This window comes from Bos mutus, chromosome 10 (assembly GCF_027580195.1).
Source record: "Bos mutus isolate GX-2022 chromosome 10, NWIPB_WYAK_1.1, whole genome shotgun sequence".
In the NCBI taxonomy this organism is placed as follows: Eukaryota; Metazoa; Chordata; class Mammalia; order Artiodactyla; family Bovidae; genus Bos; species Bos mutus.
This window is the reverse complement of record NC_091626.1, coordinates 2855696-2883621: the sequence shown is the minus strand read 5'-3', so window position 1 is coordinate 2883621 and position 27926 is coordinate 2855696. Positions and strand designations below refer to the sequence as shown.

Genomic DNA, 27926 nt, shown 5'->3' with positions numbered 1-27926 from the left:
TGGTCAGGATTCTGGGAAGTTCCACAGACCAGGGGGAGCAGCACTTGCTGTAGGCATTCCTCACAGGAGTAGGACTAGGGTGTTTATATTAGTCATGTATGGATACTTTCATGTATGGAACATGTATGGATACACGTTCAGGAGGCTTTCGGGAGTGCCCGTGACATGGAGCGTGCTGTGGGCCTGCAGTGGAGTGGCAGGGAGAACAGCAGTGGTCCTCATGAAAGGAAAGATGGAATGCTGTAGAAGGCACACGCATTTCTGTGCCAGGGTTTCTCTGCACCGTGGAGTTCTCTCTCTAATGTCACCTTGGGTGGCTTCCCTCTGCCTTCCCTTGGCAAACCCCAGCCAGTGCTCGGAGCCACACAGATGCTGAGAGCCTCTAAAGCAACACCCAAGATCAACGATCGAGAAACTCTATCAGAAGTCTGTGACTCCAGCAGAGTCAATGAAGATCCTTCTAGGCTGAACACAGAGAGGCGTTGCTAGCAGCACTGTGCCAGGCCTGTCATGATTCTGTGCGGCTGTCTGCCTGCCTGTCCAGCACACAAGGGAGGATTCAGATTTCCAAGACCAATGTCCCTGCCCGCTTCAAAAGCTCACCAAGTGCTAGTTTTGCCCCTGCTTGAAAGAAATGTCAAATTAACAGAGTTCCTCATTAACCCCTTTTAACTTACTAAACAGTAAAGCTCTTGCCATTGAACTCATTTTTAGAAGATGATAAAATAAAGACATACAAATTCTTTTCGACATTGAACAGACATTCCCATTAGTAGTATTTTTCAAACTGACTCTTCTAGGGTTCAGCTTTAATACATGAAGTCACTCATGCAGTGTTCCAAACTAGCCTTCTGTTGTCCTGACTTCATGGGTAAACATTTGTGTGGAATCATTTATAAGTCTTCATGGGGAGATGGTAGTGGTATCAATCTTGACCTGACAGAATTAGATGACTTGTAAGGTCTCCTCTGACCCAGATATTACAGGGCTCTGGACTCTGGGCTCAAGGTGGTACTAGATCTGGTTTTTATTCTCGAGAAGTTGAGCTCAGCTGGGGCATTTATAACTACCCCCATTCGCACAGATACAGAGTACCACAGGTACTCAAAGAATACTGGGAGAAAACTCATCCCCTCACCCAAGCAGGACCAGGTCAAAGTTTTGCTCATATTATACCACAGACAAATAACTACAATCCCTTTTAGTTCTTCCTCAAGACCACATCAAACCTGTCTAACAAGGCACCTTGAGTCCCTTTGCCATCCAGCCACCCACTATCACACCTCTACCCAAATACCTGCTCCATCATGAGAAATGCCAATGACCTCAGGAGGGTTAAAAGAACAGGGATCCTGATGATACACACATGGATGGTGGATGAGAAGAGGAACACAAAATATCAGTATTTCAGAAATGAAGATTCCTTAAACAGGAATACAGAACTTGACAGAGTGGCCTCTTAATTCATAGTGACACCTCTGAGCTTCTTAGAACTTATTTAAAAAAACGCCTGACTAACTACTAGAAAGCAGATGACCATAATAACAGTAGCGAAGTAACTCTAAGAAATTCATCCCTTTTCAGACATAGAACAAGCCAGAAATTCTAAGGGCTGGCCACCACTAAACCAGATTAAAACTACTGATCAAAGCTGATCTTTCTGTACTTGATGCTTCATTTAGTAAGGCTTTCTGGGATAAAAACATAAAACCACCTCAAAGTAATAAAATTCAGGATAATTCTCCATTGCTTCAGAGCCTCTCTCCAGTTTTATTCAAAAACAGACTGCATATGATCTCTAATACGCCCAATCACATGAAATATTGGGTACTATTTCTTTAAATCAAGAAAGTTTCTGAATTTAAGTTTCCATTGTGAACACTGGCAAAGATATTTTCTGTGAATGCAACTCAATTTGAATACACTGTGCCTTTCACTGTGGCTTTCGTACTTGCAGGCTATCATTCTTACATGAGCTAGTTGCATGAGTTTCGTGAGAGGTTCTAAAGCTATAACAATCGACCCCATGGACTACAGCCTACCAGGCTTCTCCATCCATGGGATTTTCCAGGCAAGAGTACTGGAGTGGGGTGCCGTTGCCTTCTCCGGTAGATATCACAAAGTCTGCTAAAACTTATTTTTAAATTGCATCTTCTGTTAGGGCTTCCCAAGTGGTGCCAGTGGTAAAGAATTCACTTGCCGATGCAGGAGACACGGGAGATACGGCTTCAATAGAGTACATTTTTCGTAACACAGACGAACTCTTAGAACGTGAGATCTCTAAGAAGAAACCTCAATGTAAAAGCACTGGGTACTAGTCACTCAAAAATATTTTGCCCCTGAGCCACTGTGAAGCTCCGAGTGTGGAATGTCAATTGCCATGTCCCTGTGATTTACACTCTGAAGAACGATCAAACAAGAGTCATCTGGTCAGGTAGCCCATAGCCCAAGCATCACTGTTTCAAAGTCATGACTATGGACTGTCATAAAATCTAGCAAGCTCATACAAAGAAGAGGGGGAGACTGGTTTTTAACAATCTTTACCTACCTCCTTAAAACAGGCTCAGGCATGTTACAGATGCTTGCCTTTGGTCATGAAGAGAGCTGTGGATTAATTAAATCAAATTGTTACCTCAACTTAGGAAGGGGAGTATCAAGTGAGGAACATCTTCACCTTAAGTGCAAAAATGACAGATAGCATTCGGACTTCATTTTTCATAGCTACTACAATTATCAAAGCAATACAAGAACTAGAAAAGTATTTCAGTTGAGCTGAAAAAACAATCTCCTTTGCTTCCATCTCTGTTACTAGAAAATAGTGGTTACTAGAAAAGCAAGACTTCAGGGTAGGAAAAGGGTAGGAAGGAGAATCACATGAAACAGGAAACTTAACAAGAGATTCAAGTCTCTTCAAAGAGTTCACAGTCCACTGGGTATGTGTAGGTGGCTTTCATCTTGTAAGGCTTTGGGAGGCAAGGCTGATTTAGAGAAAGGCAAATGGACAAGGTTTCAGTGTGTTCAAAAAAACAGGAAAGAAAATGAAAAGAGAAGCCTCAGAAAATATTTGCCAGTCATATAGCTGATAAAGAACCAGAAGCTAGAATATATAAAGACCTCTTACAATTTAATAAGATAAATGACCCAGTTCTAAAAATGTTAAGACTAAACAGATATTTTACCAAAAAAGATACACAAATGGCTGGTGATCACATGAAAAGATGTTCATCATCACTAACCACTAGAGAACTGTAAATTAAAACAAGACCACTTGAAACTCACTAGAAAGATTATATGATTAGGTAACAAAAATAAGCTGAAACTCCAATACTTTGGCCACTTGATGCAAAGAACTGACTCATTGGAAAAGACCCGGATGCTGGGAGGGGTTGGGGGCAGGAGGAGAAGGGGATGACAGAGGATGAGATGGTTGGATGGCATCACTGCCATGATGGACATGAGTTTCAGTAAACTCTGGGAGTTGGTGATGGACAGGGAGGCCCTTCCACCTTTTCTCCTTCTATTTGCCATGAAGTAATGGGGCCAGATGGCATGATCTTAGGTTTTTAAATATTTTTTTAATATGTCTGGTCACAAAGAGTTGGGCACAACTGAATGACTAACATATGGATACAGAAGATGCGGTACATGTATACAATAGAATATTACTCAGTCATAAAAAAGGATGAAATAATGCCATTTGCATCAGTGTGCTTAGACCTAGAGATTATCATACTAAGTGAAATTAGAGAAAAACAAATACATGATATCACTTATAAGTGGAATCTAAAAAATTATACAAATGAACTTATTTACAAAACAAAAAGAGACTCAGGCTTTGAAAACAAACTTACACTTATCAAAGAAAAAGATGGGGGGAGGGATAAATTCAGAGTTTGGGATCAATATATATACATTATTATATATAAGACAGATAACAAGGACTTGTATAGCACAAAGAACTCTACTCAACAGTCTATAATAACCTATATGGGAAAAGAATCTGATAAAGAATATATATACATACATACATATATATATATATATAACTTAATCATTTTGCTGTACACCTGAAACAAATACAATATTGTAAATCAGCTGTACTCTAATATAAAATAAAATGAAGTTTTAAAAAGCTACAATTAAAAGATAAATAAAGGATATGAAGCTTGAAAGGAAACAGAACATAGACAATCCTATAGGCAAGAAGGGAACACTTGTGCTTTTGCCAAACAAGCCCCACTGGATGTCTAAGAAATACACTAATTTTCTTAAAGACACAACAGCTTGACTGTCAGGACATCTACATTTAGACTTTACAATCTTTCTTTTTATCTGGCATGGTGGTTCTGAAGCTGGAGAGAAGAAGGACGTTGCCCAGAAGCGCGTACACACACTCTGCATAATGTACTATACACAGATGACCAAAGGGTTTTCCAAAATGGGAAGACACTCAGAGCGCATAGTGCATAGAATCTGGACATTGGCAAGAATGTCAGGATACGAGGACTGAGACGAGGTGACTGCATTGCGAGGTTGGATTGCTGAGCTGCTCGGCTTCTCATTTGTTTCTGCTTGAACATAACCACTGCTGGTATTTTCAAACTGTACTCAATCAGACCAGGATCTCAAAGGACCTTGCAAACAAATATTAATCCTCATTGTTATCTCAGGAGACAGACCTAAAGACAAATCCTATCTACATAGGAATAAAGATAAAATCGAGTTGGAGAGAGTTCTGGCTTTCTTTCTGTAAGACTTTAACAACCAATCTATTTGGCAAACATTATACTGAGCATTGATGCTTTGTGAGGCACAGATGCACGATGAATGCTTTCAAACTGCCGACTTTTATAACTTGAAAGGGCCCATTTTAGAGTTGTGACTCACTTATGAGCCTGAAAATGCTATATCCGTATGTATGAATCAGACCCTGGAAGTATAAGTTTACAAAGTATTACATTACCATCAACCACAGATTACAAACCCATTGATGAAATGCTTAGTTTACTTAGCAACAACTGAAACTTAAGTGGTGAAAAATAATCTAATTATCCAGGATATGGCAATAAATCAAGGTGCTGGCAGGATGCTTCCTAAGCACTGTGATGCCTAGTTTATAACTACTTCTACAACTATCAAAGAAAATTGATCACAGGTAACATGTTTCAAATTTAAGTAAATCAACAGGAATTGAGGCACCTCTGGGGATCAGGGCTTGAAAAAGGATAGGTCTCCGGGTGATTTCCTAAAGATGTAAAAACTAAATCACATGTGGAAGATCAGGAAAACAAGCTTGTGTTCTATGTAGCTTCTCACTTTGCACTCCCCTACGTGTGATCTTATTTGAATAATAAAAATAAATAAATAGAACAAATGAGACTTTCAGATCCCATCTACCTCTGTTCTTGAGAAACTGGTTTGCTGCTGCTGCTGCTAAGTCACTTCAGTCGTGTCTGACTCTGTGCGACCCCATAGACAGCAGCCCATCAGGCTCCCCCATCCCTGGGATTCTCCAGGCAAGAACACTGGAGTGGGTTGCCATTTCCTTCTCCAATGCATGAAAGTGAAAAGTGAAAGTGAAGTCGCTCAGTCATGTCCGATTCTTAGCAATCCCATGGACTGCAGCCCACCAGGCTCCTCCGCCCATGGGATTTTCCAGGCAAGAATACTGGAGTGGGGTGGCATTGCCTTCTCTGAGAAACTGGTTTATATCATACTGAAAAACTAAAGCAAATGAAAACTTTTTTGAAATGAGAAATTGGAAAATTAGAACACAGATCACTTAACCATTTAAATACCTTATTACTTATTGAAACTTCAGGTTTAGTTTTATGTTAAATTGTCCTCTATATAGAGGAAGTTGTAAATGTATATGATTTTAGAGTGACAGGTTCACCTCTAGTTATAAAAAGGTAACGTTCACAATGGTTAATTAATTTCCTAGATGTAAACAGGTTTAGTCCCTGGGTTGGGAAGATCCCCTGGAGGAGGAAATGACAACCTGCTCAGTATTCTTGCCTGGAAAATTCCATAGACAGAGTAGCCTGGTGGGCTACAGTCCAAGGGGTTGCAAAGGGCTGGACATGACTGAGCGACTGAGAACACAAACAACTACCATTCTAAATTTGGTTATTTTGGTTTTCAGGAATAAGGGTATTCATTTTATCTTAGTATGGATAAAATTTAGATGATTGATACTCAGGGTTCATATTCAATAGAAAGTGGAGGCCCAAATCAGATGTCCTTTATGAATTGGCGCTAAAAGGATAAAAATCTGTTTAGTTACAAAATAAGATATTCTAATTCTACCAGGATTTTCCTTAGCAAGTCCCCCTTCATAATACTGATGCCTGAATACATAACCAATCCTTGTGTTAAAAACAGCAGGCTGATGTATAGAATAGTCTTGTGGACTCTGTGGGAGAGGGAGAGGGTGGGATGATTTGGGAGAATGGCATTGAAACATGTATAATATCATATATGAAATGAGTCGCCAGTCCAGGTTCGATGCACGATACTGGATGCTTGGGGCTGGTGCACTGGGATGACCCAGAGGGATGGTATGGGGAGGGAGGAGGGAGGAGGGTTCAGGATGGGGAACACGTGTATACCTGTGGCGGATTCATGTTGATATATGGCAAAACCAATACAATATTGTAAAGTTAAAAAATAAAATTAAATTAAAAAACAAAACAAAACCCAGCAGGCTGGGCAGGCTGAATTGTATGTTGTACAAGGTTTCATTATGGACATGATTTGATGGTGATATTCCACAATATCCCACAGTATAATAAAGTAAGTTTCAACTGCATTTCAGAAATCACCTTCAAGCAATTAACAGAAATGAACTATAAGTGACAGAGGTTTTTTTTTTTTTTTTTTTTTAGGCATTATCATCTACTTTATTCTTGGATCTTGTCTCCAGAATTTAAAAAGTCCAAATTATGGACTCTGTGGGAGAGGGAGAGGGTGGTAAGATTTGGGAGAATGGCATTGAAACATGTGAAATGTCATGTATGAAACGAGATGCCAGTCCAGGTTCAATGCACGATGCTGGATGCTTGGGACTGGTGCACTGGGACGACCCAGAGGGATGGTATGGGGAGGGAGGAGGGAGGAGGGTTCAGGATGGATTTTCTTTTAAAAATTTAAAATAAATAAAAAAATAAAAAATAAAACCAGCTTGAACATCAAAAAAAAAAAAAAGTCCAAATTGATTAATGGAAGAAATGAAACGTGCTTTTAAGACACTGAATGGTAGATTCTAAACGCAATTGAAACTCCATTCCTCAGGTTGTCTAGGATAATTTAAAAAGTAAGTAACAAATTTATTTTCATCTGTTTTTAGTAATGGAAAGAATTTATTCTTAATCCACCCAAAATGCAGTTTAGATGATAAGAAGCTATTTAAAATAAATTTTATTGTTTGCTTCTCCAATTTTCCCACTTTGAAAAAAAAAAGCAAAGTATTCTTAAGTCATTTTTAGAAAAATTTCTCTCTACTAGTGCCTATTAGTTAATGCATACTTAAATGCTCTTAGAGATAAAACAATGAGCTGAATAAAAACAGTGTTTCTGGCTACAATGTCTTAACTAAAGGAATCTTTTCCAGTGACAGAAACAGTTCCTAGCATCTTTAGTTTATTACAGACTTCCACAATGGTTGCTTTTCAGCTTGGTAACATTGCCACCTTTCTTTCCCCCTTCTTCAGCTCCACCCCAAAGTTGACCCCTCACCCACATTATAAAACTTGCAGCCAAAAGCAAAAGAATATATTGAACAAAGAAATATTTTTAAAAATTCTCAAACTGTGTAGAAAGTTACAACGCACCCTTCTTTATGTAGCACAGAGCTGGCCCACAGGATCCAGCCCCCACCGCTTTCAAAACAGCTCCTCACCTTCCTTTGAAACAGCGTTCAGTGAAACACACTTTGGGATGAACACTAACCTATGCCATCTTCACAGAGCCAGTAAAGTCTGAAAAAGTGTAAGTCAGGATGCGATAATCCCGATTTTCAGGACCATGATCTCTGGAAGACAGACTTCTTTGAATACAAATGCTCCTGAAGTTTCTCTGAAACAGCCTGAGGCCACACTTCCCAGGGTGCTTCAAAAAGGAGTGTTCTTTGCAGGTCTGATGTCCACAACACAAGGCCAGACCAGAATCAGAGAGAGGATGCTGTGATTTGGTCTCGGGCAGCCTCCTCCTGACAAATGGAGGCCACAGAAATGATGCCAGATATTTGCCACTCTGCTTCCTCTTATCAAAGAAAGAAAGAAAGAAAGAGAGAGAGCGGCAGGAGGGAGGGAAGGAGGGCAGGAGGGGAGAAAGAAAGGGAAAAAAGGAAAAGTTCTTGAATACAGGCAAATCAGAGGTACATGGAAAGTAATGTCAGGAATAGATGCCTCCTATGGGAGGCCTCCTCATCAGTGGAGAACATTTTCCAGAAACGTCTATGTGTGCTGTACTTGGTAGAAGGGGACAGATAGGTTTGCAAAACAAACTGCTTCAGAAAGCCATCTGCCTGTCTCTCTCTCTCTCCAAAGCTCTCTCCTTAAAAAAAATATTTTTAGAGTTATTCTAATTAAGAAGAGAAGTTCTGTCGGGTGTGAATACCTTTTATATGGAAAGAATGTTTGGAGGGCTCAAAGATGGGCCTGGTAGAGCTCATATAAATCCAAATTCCAAACCAAATAACAGGAGATTTGTGTATTATATTTCAGTATTGCAAATTTCACAAAAGAAAGGAAGGCAGGCCAGAAAGCAAGCAGCTAAGGAAGAGAAATATGCAGGCTACATCACATTCAAAATTAACTTGCTAAAACAAAGCAAATTTTTAAAATATCTTTGTATCTTACAAGTTATAGTCTAGAGATCTGTGCAACAAAATGGGAAATTTAATGAAAAACAGAATGGGGAAAATCTCCTACTATCACAACACTGGTTAATGATTTTCTTCTCTACACTTGTATAATTATAAAATGTTATCTTTGGAAGAGAAAAGTTTATAAATCCATGTAGTTTTCAATGAGGAATCCAAGGCAGAAAGAAGCAAATTGGTTGGCCCAAGGTTGTTCAGCCTCTAAATTGCTGACACTAAGCCCCAGTGTCCGAGTCACGAGTCCGGGCTTGCTCCCTTCCCCAACCCATGGATTTGGTCTAGTTAGGTAACTCTTGGCTACAGACTCATTCCTGATATGAAACAACAATTTTCACTTTCTTGTGCCTCTTTATATAAAAACAGGGAAGGTCTGTCATCTAATAACCTCAGTGTGTTAAAAAACCACACATACTTTGGGATGTGAAAAGATTTGACACAGCTTGCCTCGGGCTTTCTGTATTTGGGGACAATGGATCAAAAAGTTAAGATGAACCATTTTGAAAAGGAAATGAATGACATGTGCAGGATACTGAAGCTATGTTATGTAATTGGCCCTTAGGAAGCAGATGCAGTAGGGACCAGATGCACTAAACGTACATATTGTTCGATTATGCTTTTACCTCCAATGTTACATTGTTATGCACCATTTTGGGGCTTCCCTGGTGGCTCAGACAGTAAAGAATCTGCCTGTGATGCGGGAGACCTGGGTTGATCCCCAGGTTGAGAAGGTCCGCTGGGGAAGGGAATGGCTACCCACTCCAGTATTCTTGCCTGGAGAATTCCATGGACAGAGGAGCTTGGCGGGCTACAGCACGTGGGTTCGCAAAGAGTCAGACATGACTGAGCAACTAACGCTTTAACACTATGCACAACTTTAAAGTAAGAGTCATCTTCATAGACCACACAGGTATATCAACTAAAGTTTACCATATTGATTCTCCAAGTATTACAGGTACAGCTGCTCCAGAAAATATCATAAGCCTCTAAGTACCATGATTGCTAGGAAACAAAGCACACCATAAGGAGTCTACCTTTCTTTAAAAGGAAAATCTTTAATCCCTCAAATATTGTATTTATGTAGAGAAGTTTTAAAAAAGATTCAGATACTTAGTAATAAAACCTAGTCACTAGGGAATTTCTCATAAAAGCAGGTGGACTCAACAAACACACAGGCCTCAGCTCCCTCCCTAAACCTTCTTAAAATGGCTAGACAGCAAACAAAAAAGCACAACTCCTTCCTGGGTTATGAGTGACAAGACAGAAATAAAGTAGCTAGAAAGCCAACTGACAAGTGGTAAGTGGCTTACCTGACTTGAGAAATGAGAATTCTAGACCCGGATTGGTCAGAAAGCCGCCATATCTGCACTGAGAACCAGCAACCTCGCCCCTCCCTCCATACACACACCAAAGAATTAGGAATTCTCGGCACCAGTACCTCAGTGACAGCAGACAATGATGGAGCTTTCAGTGAAAGGACAGGTTGAAATATTGTACAAAAGCAGTTAGACACCCTGATTCCTGCTTCTACTCTGTGTTGCTGGTAATGCCTTTCGCCAACCTGGCAGAAGTCTGCAAGTTTCTTGTCTGGAGAGGTAAAACCCAAGGTCTGTTGGCTGACTACAGGGCATTACGCACTGGAGAGAGCCAGCCTAACTCCACTGCAACTAGGAAGATAAATAACTATTATATTCACATACTAAATGAAACCTCTTCTTTCTGTCCCATCTTTCAATTTCCACAATACTGTCACCCAGGCATCTACCTTCATTGCAGGACAGTACCCTGGTGGCTCAGATGGTAAAGAATCCGTCTGCATTGCAGGAGACCTGTGTTTGATCCCTGAGTTTTGAAGAACCCTTGGAAAAGGGAATGGCAACCCACTGCAGTATTCTTGCCTGGAGAATTCCATGGACAGAGGAGCCTGGTGGGCTATAGTCCATGGGGTTGCAGAGAGTCAGACAGGATTGAGTGATTAACACTTTCACTTTTCACTTTCAAAACAGATTTCCCATGAGTCAGTTGGATTATTCAGAGAAAAATAAAACTATGTAAAGATACTGAAATTGATGTTCTACGCTCCCACCCTAATCACCATGTAGTGAAGTCCACGGTTGACAAATTCTAGATCTGTACAGAAAGCTTCTAATCAGGTCTTTAGTTCCTCGATCTTAAGTATAAGGGGACTGCTAAAGTTACCTAAATACTGAAGGAAAGCTTCTAAAAGAGACTGAAGCCAAAACAAAAACAAACAAAAACCCAGAAAAGTACATCTCTGGGGAAACGGAAAATACACAAAGGAAAAAAATAGTAAAGATTATCATTAACATCTCTAAAGAAATTAAACAGTACATTTATGAATAAAAAAGTGTGATGCTAGTTTAAAAAATGGGCATTTGAAGAGCAAATATGAGACAATGGAAATTAATATATAGTAAAGAAGTAATAAAATTCCAAAAGAAAGACCTTGAAAGAAAAATTGAGATTATCTTCTATATATGAAACAAAAACAGGTGGAAAACAACACAGAGGGAAATAAGAAGATTATAGAACTCATAGAGAAGGATCAATATCTACACAACAAAAAACAGGAACAAAAATTATTAAATAATTCAAGAAAATTTCCAAGAACTGAAGGAGATTAATTCCAAGATTGGACAGGCTCAATGCATTAAATAGAATAATTACACCATGATATACCCTTGTGCTGGAGAAGGAAATGGCAGTCCACTCCAGTATTCTTGCCTGGAGAATACCATGGACAGAGGAGCCTGGCGGGCTACCGTACACAAGGTCACAAAGAGCTGGACATGACTGAGTGACTGAGCATGCATACCCTGCTGAAATTTTAGATCACTGATCCTAAAAGTTTCCGTCAAAAAAAAAAGATTAAAAAATGAGAACAGCATCAGACTGCCGCACCCTGGATGTCAGAAGGAAATGAAGTCCCCAGTGTTCCAAGAGAAATGCTTTTCAAACTAGAGCTTTCCATCCAGCAAGGGAGACTAATGAAGTTGCCATACCTGCAAGGTCTCAAAAAAATATCTCTCACCCACCACCTTTCCTCAGAAGCTACTGGAAGATGAATTTTGTTAAAATGAGGGAATAAGTGAAGAAAGAGGGAAAAATGAGGTTCAAGAAGAAAGATATGAAACATACAAATAAAGCAAAGGAAACCTCCACTTTGACTGACAAGCAGTTTAGAAAGTCCCCAGACATTCAAGTTTGAAGCAAAATTGATAGGTTTTCCCTAATAAATATATAAATCTAGTAAAATTATATTTACATAATGTAGAAGGGTTTAGATATGACTTAGTGGTAAGTATATAGAAAATTAGCAAAAACAAAGAAAACTAAATAAAAAACTAAGAAAATAAAAAGAGGTGATTATTAATTTCAAAGAAAATAAAAGGATGTGCAGAAAAGGCAAAATGATTATAATATACCATATAGTTCAACTACAAGTGCAGTTCACACAGTAATAATAATAATGATATAACTATGGAATATAGATGATTGGCGCTTATGTAACTTACTAGAAAGAAAAATTACTTTTTGTGGGGCAAGAGTCAGGAAAGCAATGTGTACATGAAAGTGAAAGACAACTAAAACCCCAACTTCCTGAAAGATCTAGATGAAAAATCTAGAGGCAGCAGTATAAGCCAGAGAAGGCAATGGCACCCACTCCAGTACTCTTGCTTGGAAAATCCCTTGGACACAGGAGTCTGGTGGGCTCCAGTCTATGGGGTCGCTAGAGTCGGACACGACTGAGTGACTTCACTTTCACTTTTCACTTTCATGCATTGGAGAAGGAAATGGCACCCCACTCCAGTGTTCTTGCCTGGAGAATCCCAGGGACGGGGGAGCCTGGTGGGCTGCCATCTATGGGGTCGCACAGAGTTGGACACAACTGAAGCGACTTAGCAGCAGCAGCAGCAGTATAAGCAATATCATTTGGAACTTTGGAAAGTAGTTAACAAAGAAATGGCTAAATGAATTTAAAGTGATTGCTTCTGGAAAGAAGAAATGGGGGAGGTGTGTTCTGGGCTTGTTATTTTTGCAACAGTTTTCATACAGATATTTTTCTTTGTTAAACTATTTGTACATATGTGTATGTACATTTTAGTTTCTTTCAAAAGCTAAATTTAAAAATACCTAGTTACTACAAACACCAACATCCCAATATTTAATAGTTCTATAAACTTCTAAGTCCTTGCTATATGTCTATTGCTAATTTCAACTGGAATTTTCTTCACCAAGGTCACAATAGATTCCCTCTCCAGTTCCTCCCATTTACGTAACAAGTCTATTTTTGCTTGTTTGTTAAATGGCAAGGTTAATATTGCAGATGCTCTAACTGATGAACCCAGACTCGCCAAGCAGTTCTGAGACTGCATCTAGCTCTGCACTACCAGAGCTCTTCAGACAATATATCAAATACACATGGACCCTTCTCACTAACTGCTGAGAGTTCAATAAAACCCAGTATACACCTATAGGCCCCTTATCTATAATCACGTGAACACTGTTAAAAGTAGGCACTGAATCAGCAAAGCACTTTGAGGTATCCCCACTTGTCTCAGCAATAATCAACACTATAACCAAAGAGGCACCAAAGGACTCAGTATTACCATTAGACAAGCATTTCTGATAGGAGTCTCCTACACAATGGGAAGGTCTCCAAGTTCTGATTATAAAGGCAGCAAAAGGCAGCCCTCTACTGAAAACTGGTCAGATTAGAAAGAAAAATACATAACCATCAAGACATTGCTGTATGCAAAATATCTTAAGAAAAGTTCTTTCTCATTCATTTAAAATAAGCTCATGATAGAACCCCACATTTTCAAGCGTAAGTCTCTGCATGTTTCTGGTCTAAAATGTGTTCTTTCTCCCACTTTTAAGGACACTATAAGGCAAATTATGTTCTCAGGAAAAGAAACAAACTTACCTTTCACAAGCTCGGACAGTCCATGCGGCAATTATCCATAATGAGATACTAAAAACCAAGAGTACAGTTCCTGGGCATATAGTCATTAAAGTCTTCATAACAAAACGCGTATTGAAGTTTATCTTATTAAGTGCTCCAATGCTTCTAGAGGAGGCATCAGTGAAAAGTTTGCTATGTAAAAGCATGACTCTGGCAATCAGATAGAGTCTTAAGAACATTGGTATAGATAAAATAATATCCACATCAGCGGTGGTGGTGGATGGGGCATAGGAGAAGGCAAGCCGGGCCGTCCATGTGAACGTATAATTCCCAGGTATGGGATGAATAGCACACACCAGTATTTCCAAGCAGATGAAGAAAATACGCTCATAAGTCATGGCTATTCTCCAGTCATCTGCTCCATTGTCCACCATGAACAACTGAAAAAATAAAGTAGAAAATCAGCTTCAGTATGGCATGAATGGTCCACAAGGGTTAGTGCAGATTTTTAAAATACATCACAGATGACTTTAAGCAATCATGGCGAGCGCTAGGTCTTAACTTCTAAATGCTAGTAGCCAGGTACACTATTTTAAGAAAATGGCATTGGCACAGAAGAACTTTATTTTGTAAAAATTAAGATTACAAACTCACTATACAGGAGCTGAAGCTATTTTGGAGTCTGTGCTCCTGTATAATCATGTCAGTGATATCATTTAAAAATAAGGGACTGGGGCCTATCAGTAATGTACCCCCCCCCACCGCCCCCCACCTTAGATGAAGTCAGAAAGACTTGTAACAAGCTGTTCTTCTCCTTGAGGATCTGGATTGAAACCTTGCGCAATTCTAGCCATATTCTCAGTGAAATTTATTTACAGTGCCTGGGCAATTGGGTATACCCTCTAATGCAATAATACAGGAGCATTCTTACAGATAATCTTATTTTTGGCTTCTGAAAGAAAATCACAAGGGACCACAGACAAATGTGGCAAAAACGTTTCTCCCAGCTTCCTTGCTACTGCTCTATATTTTACCTCGTTCTTTCTGCTCTCCCGAAGCCTTCCCTTGGATTATTAATTTGTTTTCCATCTTTCTTTCTATAATAAAGGTTCCTTTCCCCTACTTCTGTCATTCCTCACTCCACAATGAACGAAAACAAAGAAAAGAAAGAAAAAGAAGATAGACAATAAAAGGAACAGAAAAGAATGTTTCCTGTCTTCCCTGGCTGTTCAGTAAACAAGTCCCCCAGGCTCTAGATCACAAACAGCCAGAGGCATCATTTCTGACTGTCACAGTGACTTGTGAAGGCTACTGGCATTTACAGCCAGGAAGCCAGCGGTGCCAAGCTCGCTGTAGTTCTGAGAGTCCCACGCACAAAACAGACCTGTCTGCCCAGAATGCCAACAGTGCTCTCCCACTGAGAGAGATGACATATTCTTTGCCTTTTGGTAGGTAGCCAATTTCTGTAGAAAGCATGAGATGAAAGCAACCCAAGTGAGAACAGTGCGTTCTCAGGTAAGTGAGTTGCAAAGGAAGTTGGCTGAGCAGATCTTCAGGGTGATTGGATTCTATGACCTCTGCTCCTCTGGAGTCAAAATAGTCATCTCCGCACCACTTGCATGCTAAGTTGCTTCAGTCGAGTCCGACTCTTTGCAATCCTATGAACTGTAGCCCGCCAGGCCCCTCTGTCCATAGAATTCTCCAGGCAAGAATACTGGAATGGGTTGCCAAGTTCTCCTCCTCCACCCAGCACTTAGATGGTAACAAATTCCCATTCTAAGTTAATTGTCCTGCAGGTCACAGCTACTGCCCATTTTGTTGTTCAAACACTGCCATCAGTGCTACTTGCAAGGACAGGAATTTGAGGACCAAATGATCACTTCTTTCTGGTACTTCAAAAAAGTTGGAGAATAAGCAGGATCTCTTATCAAATTTTCAACAAATTATGGCAACATATGGTTTTCTGTATGCCTTTATCATTAACTTTCTACCTAGGGAACTCAGAGGGTTTGATAAATAAATGCTAAAAATTAGAAATGCTAAAAAGTTAAAATTAGACTTTCCAGTTTCCAAGAAAGAAACAGATCATAAATAAAGCCATTAAGTTGGCGACAGAAATATTCTTATGCATTTCAATAATAAAGATATACAAAAGATTGTATAGATATAATGGTAGAAGCCTTCTAAACTGTTTATCAGTGAGTATTTACAGGATTCTCTCTAACTCTTCAGAACCCAAAATCTCTTAAGATGCTTATGCCCAAAAGGATGTCTTCCTCCAACTAGCTCCTTTGAGAGGCTCTATACATTTAGAGACGCTATCATTACTCTTGGTAAAGTGCTATCAAGGGCCAGTGTAAGTCACGTAAGAAAAACAATACTGTTATTTAAGTCTACGTTTCCATTTCTACTGAAAATGATATTACCCAGTTTGTCTCCTTTCTTCACCAAACATGGTTCTGAACGACTTGGAAACAAATCAAATCCACCCGCAAAAGGAGTCATAAGCACCAAGACACCGGATAGACAGACGCTGTGCTACAGATTCTCAGCACGATTCCAAGACAGGCTTTCCCCACTCCCTTCTGGGCAATAGCAGCATCAGTGCAGAATGAGTACCTTCTGAGGTGAGCCGTAAAGTGTATAATGCTGATGTTACTTCCCGGCTCCTATTTCTCCCGATCCTCCCCCATCACTCCCAGAGCACTTGGTCCCCTGACCTCACGCAGGCTACCCCCTCTTTCCAGGCCTTCCCATCGCCCTCCCTGCTCACTTCCCTAAGGAAGCTGGTTCACTCCTTCCTTCCCAGCACTGCAGCCACCGTGCCGCCGGAGTCCTCAGCAGCCTTTTCCCTCCTGTTCCGGTGGGCCTGCCCAGGTAACTTTCCATCGGGTCGTGCAGGTGGGCTGGGCCCACCACAGGCACATGCCTTCAGTGCCAGCTGCACCCTCAGCGTCTCTGCCATCATCCCCCGACCCCTACAGCTTCTGCTCCAGACAGGAGTCTTTTCCCTGCAGAGCCAACTTTGTTCCAGTCAGTACAGTTGCCCTCAGTATCAGAAATACCTCCATTTTATACTTCAGCCACAAGCTCACCTACATCTCCTCCTTTTCTCCTTATTTGCACTCTCTTCTGTTCTACCTATTTACAGCAGTGTTCCACCGAAATCCAGTTCCCCTCCAGTTCCTGTGCTTTCTCCCTCTCAGCAGAGGATACAAGCATGTTCAAATCCCCACCGTTCATTAAAATCAGAGCAACACAAACAAGGGCTTCCCTGGTGGCTCAGACGGTAAAGCAATGCGAGAGACCCGGGTTCGATCCCTGGGTCGGGAAGATTCCCCTGGAGAAGGAAATGGCAACCCACTCCAGTTGCCTGTAAAATTCCATGGACAGAGGAGCCTTGTAGGCTACAGTCCACGGGGTCACAAAGAGTCGGACACGACTGAATGGCTTCACTTCACTTCAACACAGAGTCCCCGCTGGCTCTGTGTCTGCCCTAAGCAGTCTTCATTTTCTCACTTTTCTTTCAGCCCCAACACCTCCCTGGGGCTTTCATCCTCATCACCCATCACTCCACCAATACAGCTCTGCCTAAGGGTCAGTCAAAACACCTTCATTATGAACTCTAGTTCTTCCAACTTAATCTTTATCTCACTTGATCTGATATTAATCATTTCTTCCTTTCTAAAAAAGATCTCTTCTCTTGGCTTGTGTGACATTGCTTTTTTAAAAAAAATTGCTGCCATTCTGAAGAATATATCCCATTTTCCTGAAAAAAAAAAAAAAAAAAAAAAAAAAGCCCTTTCCCCTTACAACCATTCATGAGCCCCTTCTCTAGTAAGCTTCATCTCTGACTCTTCTTTCTGTCCTTTCCAGGAGGACCTCTTCCATGCCTTTTACCTCTACAACCAGATATCTCCTACTGGAAGCCATCATCCATCCTCCAGTGACCTCCTGAAAATGGAAATTATATAATCCTATTGCTATCAAGATTAAAACCATTCCAAGCCACCTTCCTCCTGTCAATTCAGCAATCTGGTTTTGCCTATCTCTTCAAACTCATTGCCTATTTCTTCTCTTACATTTCCCTCTGGTTGCAGATTTCAGAACACACTACCATTTCTTTGTCCATTCTGTCTTATGGAAAGTCTTTCCACCGAGCAAATTCTTATTCCTTTGAGACCAAACTCCATAGTCTCACCTTCCTTAGGACACCGTCCAGGCTGAGACAAATCTGCAAGTCTCCCGTTTTGTTCCATCGTGATCTCTTTGTGTGCCCCTTATAGCTGCCACCACAGAGGACAATAAGGATTTCTTTGTCAGACTGTCACTCTACTCATCTGCGAGGCTCCATATCTATCTGGTAAAGAATTATAAACACTTGGAAAATGAACTGCCTTGCTGTTTCTCAGTTAATATTGATTACTCTAATCACTAGACAGGTCCTAATGCTAACTGAGCATGCTCAAGGGAGATGAGAATACTAATACTGAACACAAGTGAAATAAATCTGATATTTTCCAAATTTGTAGAGAACACACCCTATTAAATGCTAAGTCATTGCAGCAGCATAATTCTGCAATTTGACAGCATGTTCAATAATGTCCCCAGAGAAATTTTCTATAGTGTAGTTGCTTTTTACCATCAGGGGTTTAATCAACACCTGAAATTATTTTAATTCTTGGTTTTATCATAGTACATACTTCAGTGCTAAAGAAAGAAATATTTCCTTCTACTCTTCACTTACCCCCCATCCATAATAGCTGCTTGTTCCTTTGTTTTTTTTTCATTTATTCACTAAATATTCAGTGTACTGAATACTCAGTATGTGCCAGGCATTCTGCCATGTATTAGCCACAAGGTAGGATTTGTAGCAGACAGAGTCTGCCCCATGGAACTAACTTTCACCAAGAAAGAAAAACAAAATCAAAGAAGCAGATGTAAAGCAATTTACTAAAGTAATTATGTCTGTGTATATCGCCATGAAGGAAACAAACAAGAGATGAATAGAGAACGATAAATTGGAGGTGACAGCACGCGTGGTCATCAGGGAAGTCATCTTGAGAAGTAGCACTTAAGGCAACATCTGCAAGAAGAGAAGAGCCAGTCATATAAACTGCCAGAAGAAGAACATTCCAGCAGAGGAGATAGCACATGTAAAGGCCATAGGCTACAAAAGCTTAGCATGCCTAAGGAAATGTAAGAAAACCAGAGTGGCAGGTCAAGGGGCAGAGAGACAGGAGATGAGTTTGAAGAGACAAGGGTGGAAAGATATGTGGGACCTTGACGACCATAGTGTCAAGATCGGATTTCAGTCCAAGGGCACTGAATCTGCTGGAGAGTGTTACACAAGGAACGACGCGATGTGATTTACAGGTTAAACCAGAGTTTACAAGGGAGGACACTAGTTAGGAAGTTCTATTGCATCTGATGGTAGGTAGTATCCCCCTGACCTGGACCAGGATCAGTGAGGGTTGCCATGGAAATGAATACAGTGGGTGCACTAGAGAAATATTTTGGAGATCTAGCTAGAACTTGCTGATGGGCTGAATGTGGGAGTCATTCAAAAAAAGAGAATCAGAGACGACCGAGCTTCTACTCTGACAAACACAGTTGATGTTGGTGCCACGTCCTGAGTACAGTGGGCTGGACACGGGGAGCAGGGGAGGTTCCGTTTTGGCCACTGCCATTTGAGTATAGATGCCAAGTAGGCAGCAGGATTGCAAGCCACTCAGAGGCGAACTCTGGACTATTGAAATAAATTTGGAAGGCATCAATATTTAGGTAGTTTTATGAGATCAAAAGAAAAATTAGAGGAAATGAAGAGGACAGGACACAGGGCCAAGTCCTGAGGAACCCCAAATGTGGAGGGCAGCCGGAAAGCCAAGCCTGTCTGTGAAGCAGGAAGAAAAGAAAGTATTTTTAGAGTCAAGGGTGAGGGCTGTCAATTAGAAACTGTCAAATAATATTTACCAGGTTCAGAGCTATGATAAGGCACCCAATATTCTACCCAGAATAAGAAAACACTCTAAATTTTCATCAAGTGACTCCAGGTCAAGAATGAAAATCCAACTGTAAAAATATTCCCATTACATTCAATATGACCCATATAATACATAGACGATCTCTTTTAAGCTAACTTGTGGGGGAGTTAGAGTAGTCAAAATGACAGCTATTAAACCATCTCTATTCATTTTTCATTTTGATGTTGATCAAAGAAGAAAGATTCTAGGGCCTAAAGCATGACGATTTCATCTGCTTTAATTCTGGAGCTGTGGTTAATGGTCTTTAATGCCAGAGTAAAGTAAAGTAACTTGTAGGCATAACAGGACATGCTCTCCAAATATATCCCATCACAAGCTTTCCATTTGCTCAGATATCCAACACACAATCTACTTCAAGCTCATTTCCAAGATGACCTGGTAGCAAGAGTCAGCAGCAAAGAGAGAGTGGCACAGGCCCGTTACATGATCAGGTCACGTGCTGGCACAAGGCCCTCAGCTTAGCCAGCTGAGGAGAGTGAGGGACTGAGCGGCAATGCCTCAGCCACCTTCTAATTGGAGAATAACTGCTTACAATGTCGTGTTAGTTTCTGCTGTGCAATGAACTTAATGAGCTATATATATATCCCCCCCTCCCCTGGAACCTCCCCCACCCTTCCAACCCACCCCTCTAGGTTGTCAGACAGCACTGAACTGAGCTCCCTGTGCCACATAGCTTCCCACAAGTTATCTATTTGCACATGGCACTGTATATATGTCAATCCTACTCTCTCAATTCTTCAGAAAAACAAATATTATGTATTAACACGTGTGTATGAAATCTAGAAAGATGGTACAGATGAGCCTGTGTGCAGGGCAGGAACAGAGATGCAGATACAGAGAACAGACTTGTGCACACAGAGGGGGAAGGGGAGCCGCCTTCAACACGTGCTCTTTCTCTTCAGTGAGGTGAAAGCTCTCTGGTCTGATCTCGGGACAGTGTCTTATATATCAAGTTTCCTTTCCAGTAGAGAATTCACAGCAGTGTTCAGCACAGAAGTGGTGCATGAAAATAATTCTGAATAAAATAAGTTTAGGCATGTATTTGTTAAAAAAGTAAGTATAGGTAGAATAACCAACCAACCAAACAAAAAACCTCTGAAAAGGAAGAGTAAGATGGAGAAGCAGTTCTGATAGATTATTAAACAAGTTAATGATTGAAACCATGTGGTACTGGGACATAAACTCACTGATAGGCCAATGGGACAGTACAGAAGACCAGACCAAATAGACCCAACATACCAGGAAATTCACAGTATTATAAGGCAGACCATCAAGTCAGTGAGGAAAACACAGTTTATTAAAAAATGATTTGGGGACAACTAAATAGCCGACTAGAGAAACATAAAGTTGAATGGATGCTTCACACCAAATATATCAAGAAAAATTCCAGGTGGATGAAAGATTTAGATATAAAAATGAAACTAAACTACTAACATAATAGAAGAAATCATGTAAGAATTATTTTGCAAGCTCACTAAAAGGAAGGCCTTTTAAATTATTTATTCACTTTTTATAGATGTATTGAATTACAATATTGTGTTAGTTTTAGGTATAAGAAAAGTGATCCGGTTATACATGTATATGTATTTTCTTTTTCATATTGTTCTTTATTATGGTAAGGAAAGCCTTTTAACTGTGACAAAAACACCAGAGTCTTAAAAGAAAATATTGATACATTTTTTAATTGACTACACTAATCTTTTTGCTTTCTGCACCTGGCCAAAACTATAATAAAGAGAATAAAAAAGACAAACACCAAAACATGGGGAAACTCTTCATAACTATTACCACAAAAAAAAAACTAATTTCCCTAATTGTATAAAATTTCCTTTAATGCCTTATGAAAGAGATGAGCAGACTAACAGAAAAATAAACAAATGATAAAAAGAGAAAGTCATGGAAAAGGAAAAGGAAATAGAAATAGTTCTTAAACCTATTTAAAAAAAAGCTCAACTTCAATCATAAGGGGAAAATATGATACCATGTTTTGGACCTGTCATACTGCACAATATCTAAAAGTTTTATAACTCACTATACTAATGAAGGTGTGGAGAAATAGGAAACGCTTATACACTGTGGGTGGAAGTGTAAATCAGTACAACTCCAGGGAGGGCAATTTATCAGGTTATAAATGTACATGTTCTTTGACAGTGCAATTTCATTTTCTTAGATGAAGTCTGTCCTACTGACATATTTACATATGTGAGAATAAACATGTATGGATATTTTTATAGCATAGATTGTATATTAGCAAAAGACTAGAAATAATCTCAATATCCACTAAAAGGGAAAAGGGTTAAACAAATTAGAGATTTCCACAAAATGGATCAGTAGGCTGTTTAGAAAAGATGATAAAATTGTTATATATTATTCAAGGAAATGGTCTATTAAGTCACTCAGTTGAACAACAACAATAAAAGCATTCTATATGCTATTTGTGTAGCTTTGTAAATAGGAGAACATATATTCATATTTGTATGTGCAAAAATATCTGAAAGAATATTCTAGAACTTACTGATAAATGTTGCTTAGTGGAGGTAAACTGAGTGGCTAGGGATGAGAAATGGAAGGGAGACTTTCAATTACACATTTTAAAAAATACTCTTATTGTGGAATCATGTGAATGAAAAAATGCAAGTTAATTAATAACAAAAATAAGGAAATGACTGAAGAAGAGAGGAAGGGGAAATGAGAATGACTGAGTTCATTAGACTTTCAATTGCAACCCTAACAAATAGTTTATATGTACAAACCCGATAAACTAGAAAGCAGTAACTGACATTCAAATGATAATCTACAGACATGAAACGCACTGAACACAATTTACACTGAAACTGTTCTGCTTACCAAGGCAAAACCTTGAACCATTACATTACATAACTGTTTTCAACAACATGAACAAAAAATAAATAAGACTCTTTGGTTAACCTTTAAACCAAATATTCAATAAGACCAAGTTCTGCAGTTCACTCAGATACTGAATGCTTCTGCTTGTAAGGGTCTATGGATACAAAGATTCAAAAGCCTCTTGGTGTTCAATAAGGAAGTGAAATATAAATGAATAATTACTGTGCTGGTGAAAATTTCCAAAAGAGAGGCATGAAGAAGACACTGAGAAAAATAAAGAGGAGGCTCCAACATAAACTAGTACCTGGTACCTCCCCCTTCTTTCCCTTCCATTGCCTGGACTCTTCATATAACTCAGGACTAAGAACTTCCAAGCTGAGTTCTTGGATATCAAGGGGATAGTGGCCCAAAGGAAAATGCACAAAATGTGTTCATGCAAAAAAGAGAGTCCTTAGTCAGAAAACAACTTTTGGATAAAATAAAGTGAAAACTCACTAAAGAGGTAAGACAATAATGAGGATCTCCTTATTAAGGCATCAGGCTTCCCTGGTACAGAATCCACCTGCAACGCAGGAGACCCTGGTTCGATTGCTGGGTCGGGAAGATCCCCTGGAGAAGGGATAGGCTACCCACTCCAGTATTCATGGGCTTCCCTGGTGGCTCAGACAATATAGAATCCGCCTGCAATGTGAGAGATCTGGGTTCGATCCCTAGGTTGGGAAGATCCCCTGGAGGAGGCCATGGCAACCCACTCCAGTATTCTTGCCTGAAGAATCCCCAAGGACAGACGAGCCTGACAGGCTGTAGTCAATGGGGTTGCAAAGAGTTGGACACAACTAAGCAACTAAGCACAGCACAGTACAAGACAAAATCAATGAAGAATTCAGACCACAACTCCCTGCCACAGACTAGGTCAAAGAACAAACAGGTGAAGGGAGAAGATGTCAGTGGTGTCACTGAGATTCCTGCCAAGACCCTCAGTCCAGGACTGGAGCAAAACCAGAAAAGCTATGTTTAGAATTCATATTCTGGGTTCATTGCTGAACAAAACTGGGAAGATTTCCTTATCACCCACTCTGGAGCCTTTCTTGCTTTTGGAGCCTCTTGCCCACCCTGGCAGTCCCGTGCACTCATGCTGTCCTGAGAGCTTTCTGCATCCAGGAAAGAGGATTTCCAAACTGCTGCACTAAAATATTAATCAATGAATTGCTAACTCTTCCCTGGGGAAAGAGTGTAAAGAACTGGACTGGAATGTAGGAAAGCCAGGCTCAGCTTCCAGATGGTCTAACTTGTTACAGGACCTTAGGAAGTCATGTGAACTTCATGGACCTATTTCTTCTGTCATCTGTAAAATGGAGATAATGCTATTTGTTGTCTCTGAAAGTAGCTGTAATGATGAAATAAACAGTCAGCATACATTAGGGCCAACACTGTGCCACTTCCTTCCCTCTTTTCTCTTTTCCATTTCCATTACAGAAATGTCCACTTTCCCAGACTCTTCTGCAGGTACATGTAGCCATGTGATATAGTCATGACCAGACATCATAAGCAGGGGCACTCGCTAGAATGTCTTTGCTTTTTTGGATAAAAATGATATCTTACTGGCACAGGATGCTTCATTCTCTTCCTCTGACCCTAAAAAGAGGTGATGTTGAGGTCTGCAGAAGTTATCTTATGATCATAAGAAAAAGGTGAAAAGAATCACAGTCGTGCCATCCCTGACATCTGGAGCCACTGAGTCAGCAACCACTGACTCCATATGCTTAACCCACTATTAGTTGAGTTTTTTGTTAAGCAGCTAAAAGTATGTCTACATTTAATTTAATATACCTTCAACTGCTATGTAGGCTTCCTAGGTTGCTCAATGGTAAAGAATCTGCCTGTCAATGCAGGAGATGCAGGTTCGGTTTATGGGTCGGATCCCCTGAAGTAGGAAATGGGGACCTTTCCAGTATGTATTCTTGTCTGGAAAATCCCATGGACAGAGGAGCCTGGCTGGCTACAGTCCAAAGACTCTTTGGGGTCACAAAGAGTCAAACACAACTGAGCAACTGAGCACATACATGCTATGTACATGTCTATAAAAATAGGTCTTCCTTGTAGCTCATTTGGTAAAGAATCTGCCTGCAATGCAGGAGACCTGGGTTCGATCCCTGGGTCAGGAAGATCCCCTGGAGAAGGAAATGACCACCCACTCCAGTGGAGAATCCCATGGACAGAGGAGCCTGGCAGGTTATAGTCCATGGGGTCGCAAGAGTCGGACATAACTTAGCAACTAAACCACCACCATAAAAATAAGGAATAATCATCAACTTAAACAATCTCAAGAGTCCCTTGGACTGCAAAGAGATACAACCAGTCAATCCTAAAGGAAATCAGCCTTAAATACTCATTGGAAGGACTGATGTTGATGCTGAAGCTCCAATACTTTGGCCACCTGATGTGAAGAGCTAACTCATTGGAAAAGACCCTGATGCTGGGTAAGATTGAGGGCAGGAAGAGAAGGGGATGATAGAGGATAGGATGGTTAGACAGTATCACTGACTTGATGGAGATGAATTTGAGCAAACTCCAGGAGATAGTGAAGGACAGGGGAGCTGGGCATGCTGCAGTCCATGGGGTGGCAGAGATTTGGACACAACTGAGTGACTGAACAACAAAACATGTAATGGAGAGAGCAGCCCATATTTCAAAAGGGATGTATATCAAATATTAGAATTTAAAGTATATATGGTAACTGTTGAGTGGCAGAGTTACTTCTTGGGAGGCTTTTGTTCATGCCTTTTAAATATCAACCAGCTGCTCAGAATATCAAATTGTATCAGTTCAGTTCAGTCACTCAGTCATGTCCAACTCTGCGACCCCATGCACTTCAGCATACCAGGCCTCCCTGTCCATCACCAACTCTCAGAGTTTACTCAAATTCATGTCCATTGAGTCGGTGATGCCATCCAACCATCTCATCCTCTATTGTCCCCTTCTCCTCCTGCCTTCAATCTTTCTCAGAAATCTGTATGCAGGTCAGGAAGCAACAGTTAGAACTGGACATGGAACAACAGACTGGTTCCAAATCACGAAAGGAGTACGTCAAGGCTGTATATTGTCATCCTGCTTATTTAACCTATATGCAGGGTGCATCATGAGAAATGCTGGGCTGGAGGAAGCACAAGCTGGAATCAAGATTGCCGGGAGAAATATCAATAACCTCAGATATGCAGATGACACCACCCTTAAGGCAGAAAGTGAAGAACTGAAGAGCCTCTTGATGAAAGTGAAAGAGGAGAGTGAAAAAGTTGGCTTAAAGCTCAACATTCAGAAAACTAAGATCACAGCATCTGGTCCCATCACTTCATGGCAAATGGATGGGGAAACAGTAGAAACAGTGAGAGACTTTATTTTCTTGGGCTCCAAAATCAATTAAAAAATGCTTGCTCCTTGGAAGAAAAGTTATGACCAACCTAGACAGCATATTAAAAAGCAGAGACATTACTTTTCCAACAAAGGTCTGTCTTGTCAAAGCTATGGTTTTTCCAGTAGTCATGTATGGATATAGCAGTTGGACTGATAAAGAAAGCTGAGCGCCAAAGAATTGATGCTTTTGAACTGTGGTGTTGGAGAAGACTCTTGAGAGTCCCTCGGTCTTCAAGGAGATTCAACCAGTCCATCCTAATGGAAATCAGTCCTGAATGTTCATTGGAAGGACTGATGTTGAAGCTGAAACTCCAATACTTTGGCCACTTGATGCGAAGAGCTGACTCATTTGAAAAGACTCTGATATCATTGTATGACTCATAGGAAATACACACAGATGTTTTGCAGCCAGTGAAGCTTGGATTTAATTTTTGACTTGACCACTTACTAGCTAGTGGTTTGGGGCAAGATAAATAATCTCTCTAAATCTCAAGTTGCTCATCTACAAAAATTTAAGATAAAGTCAATCTTGAATGATTATCATGAGGCAATAACACACTCTGCAGACCCCGGTAAAAATGACCCCATGTATAAGTAATAATATTCCACAGAATCTTCAAGTGGGGCAAGAATATAAATTAAGTACTAACTTATAAAAATGAGAAAGTCAGTCATGGAAAAGGACGAAGGGAAATGCAAAAGGAAAAATAGATCAAGGTCATTATTGAGAGGAGGTATCAGATCAGATCAGTCGCTCAGTCGTGTCCGACTCTTTTTGACCCCATGAATTGCAGCATGCCAGGCCTCCCTGTCCATCACCAACTCCCGGAATTCATTCAGACTCACGTCCATTGAGTCAGTGATGCCATCCAGCCATCTCATCTTCTGTCGTCCCCTTCTCCTCCTGCCCCCAATCCCTCCCAGCATCAGGGTCTTTTCCAATGAGTCAACTCTTCACATGAGGTGGCCAAAGTACTGGAGTTTCAGCTTTAGCATCATTCCTTCCAAAGAAATCCCAGGGCTGATCTCCTTCAGAATGGACTGGTTGCATCTCCTTGCAGTCCAAGGGACTCTCAAGAGTCTTCTCCAACACCACACTTCAAAAGCATCAATTCTTCGGCGCTCAGCCTTCTTCACAGTCCAACTCTCACATCCATACATGACCACAGGAAAAACCATAGCCTTGACTATACAAACCTTTGTTGGCAAAGTAATGTCTCTGCTTTTGAATATGCTATCTAGGTTGGTCATAACTTTCCTTCCAAGGAGTAAGCGTCTTTTAGTTTCATGGCTGCAGTCACCATCTGTAGTGATTTTGGAGCCCAGAAAGATAAAGTCTGACACTGTTTCCACTCTTTCCCCATCTATTTCCCATGAAGTGGTGGGACGGGGTGCCATGATCTTCGTTTTCTGAATGTTGAGCTTTAAGCCAACTTTTTCACTCTCCACTTTCACTTTCATCAAGAGGCTTTTGAGTTCCTCTTCACTTTCTGCCATAAGGGTGGTGTCATCTGCATATCTGAGGTTATTGATATTTCTCCTGGCAATCTTGATTCCAGTTTGTGTTTCTTCCAGTCCAGCGAGAGGAGGTATAGAAACTTCAAATGTTTCTGAATTTTCCTTTTCTGACTTAGACAAGAGCTATGTCTACAGACCAAAATCTTATACTAGTCCAATTCGGCCCAGTAATTTAAGGTTATCAAAAATCCATGCCCTGCTGCTCTTAAAACTTATTTAAAATCTTAACCCCCTTTTACATGGCTTCTCTCATAGGTCCATACCTTCTGTGGGCCCATTCAGGCATTTTACATGTGCT

General features: G+C 40.4%; 1 protein-coding gene across 1 annotated transcript in view; it reads right to left on the bottom strand.

The window, feature by feature from the left end:
- Positions 1–27926, bottom strand: part of KCNN2 (potassium calcium-activated channel subfamily N member 2) — a 505075-nt gene that overhangs the window by 111831 nt on the left and 365318 nt on the right. Inside the window, exon 6 of the mRNA XM_070377191.1 lies at positions 13830–14248. Within this exon, the coding sequence (XP_070233292.1) occupies positions 13830–14248 (419 nt within the window). The remainder of the gene's footprint in view (positions 1–13829; positions 14249–27926) is intronic.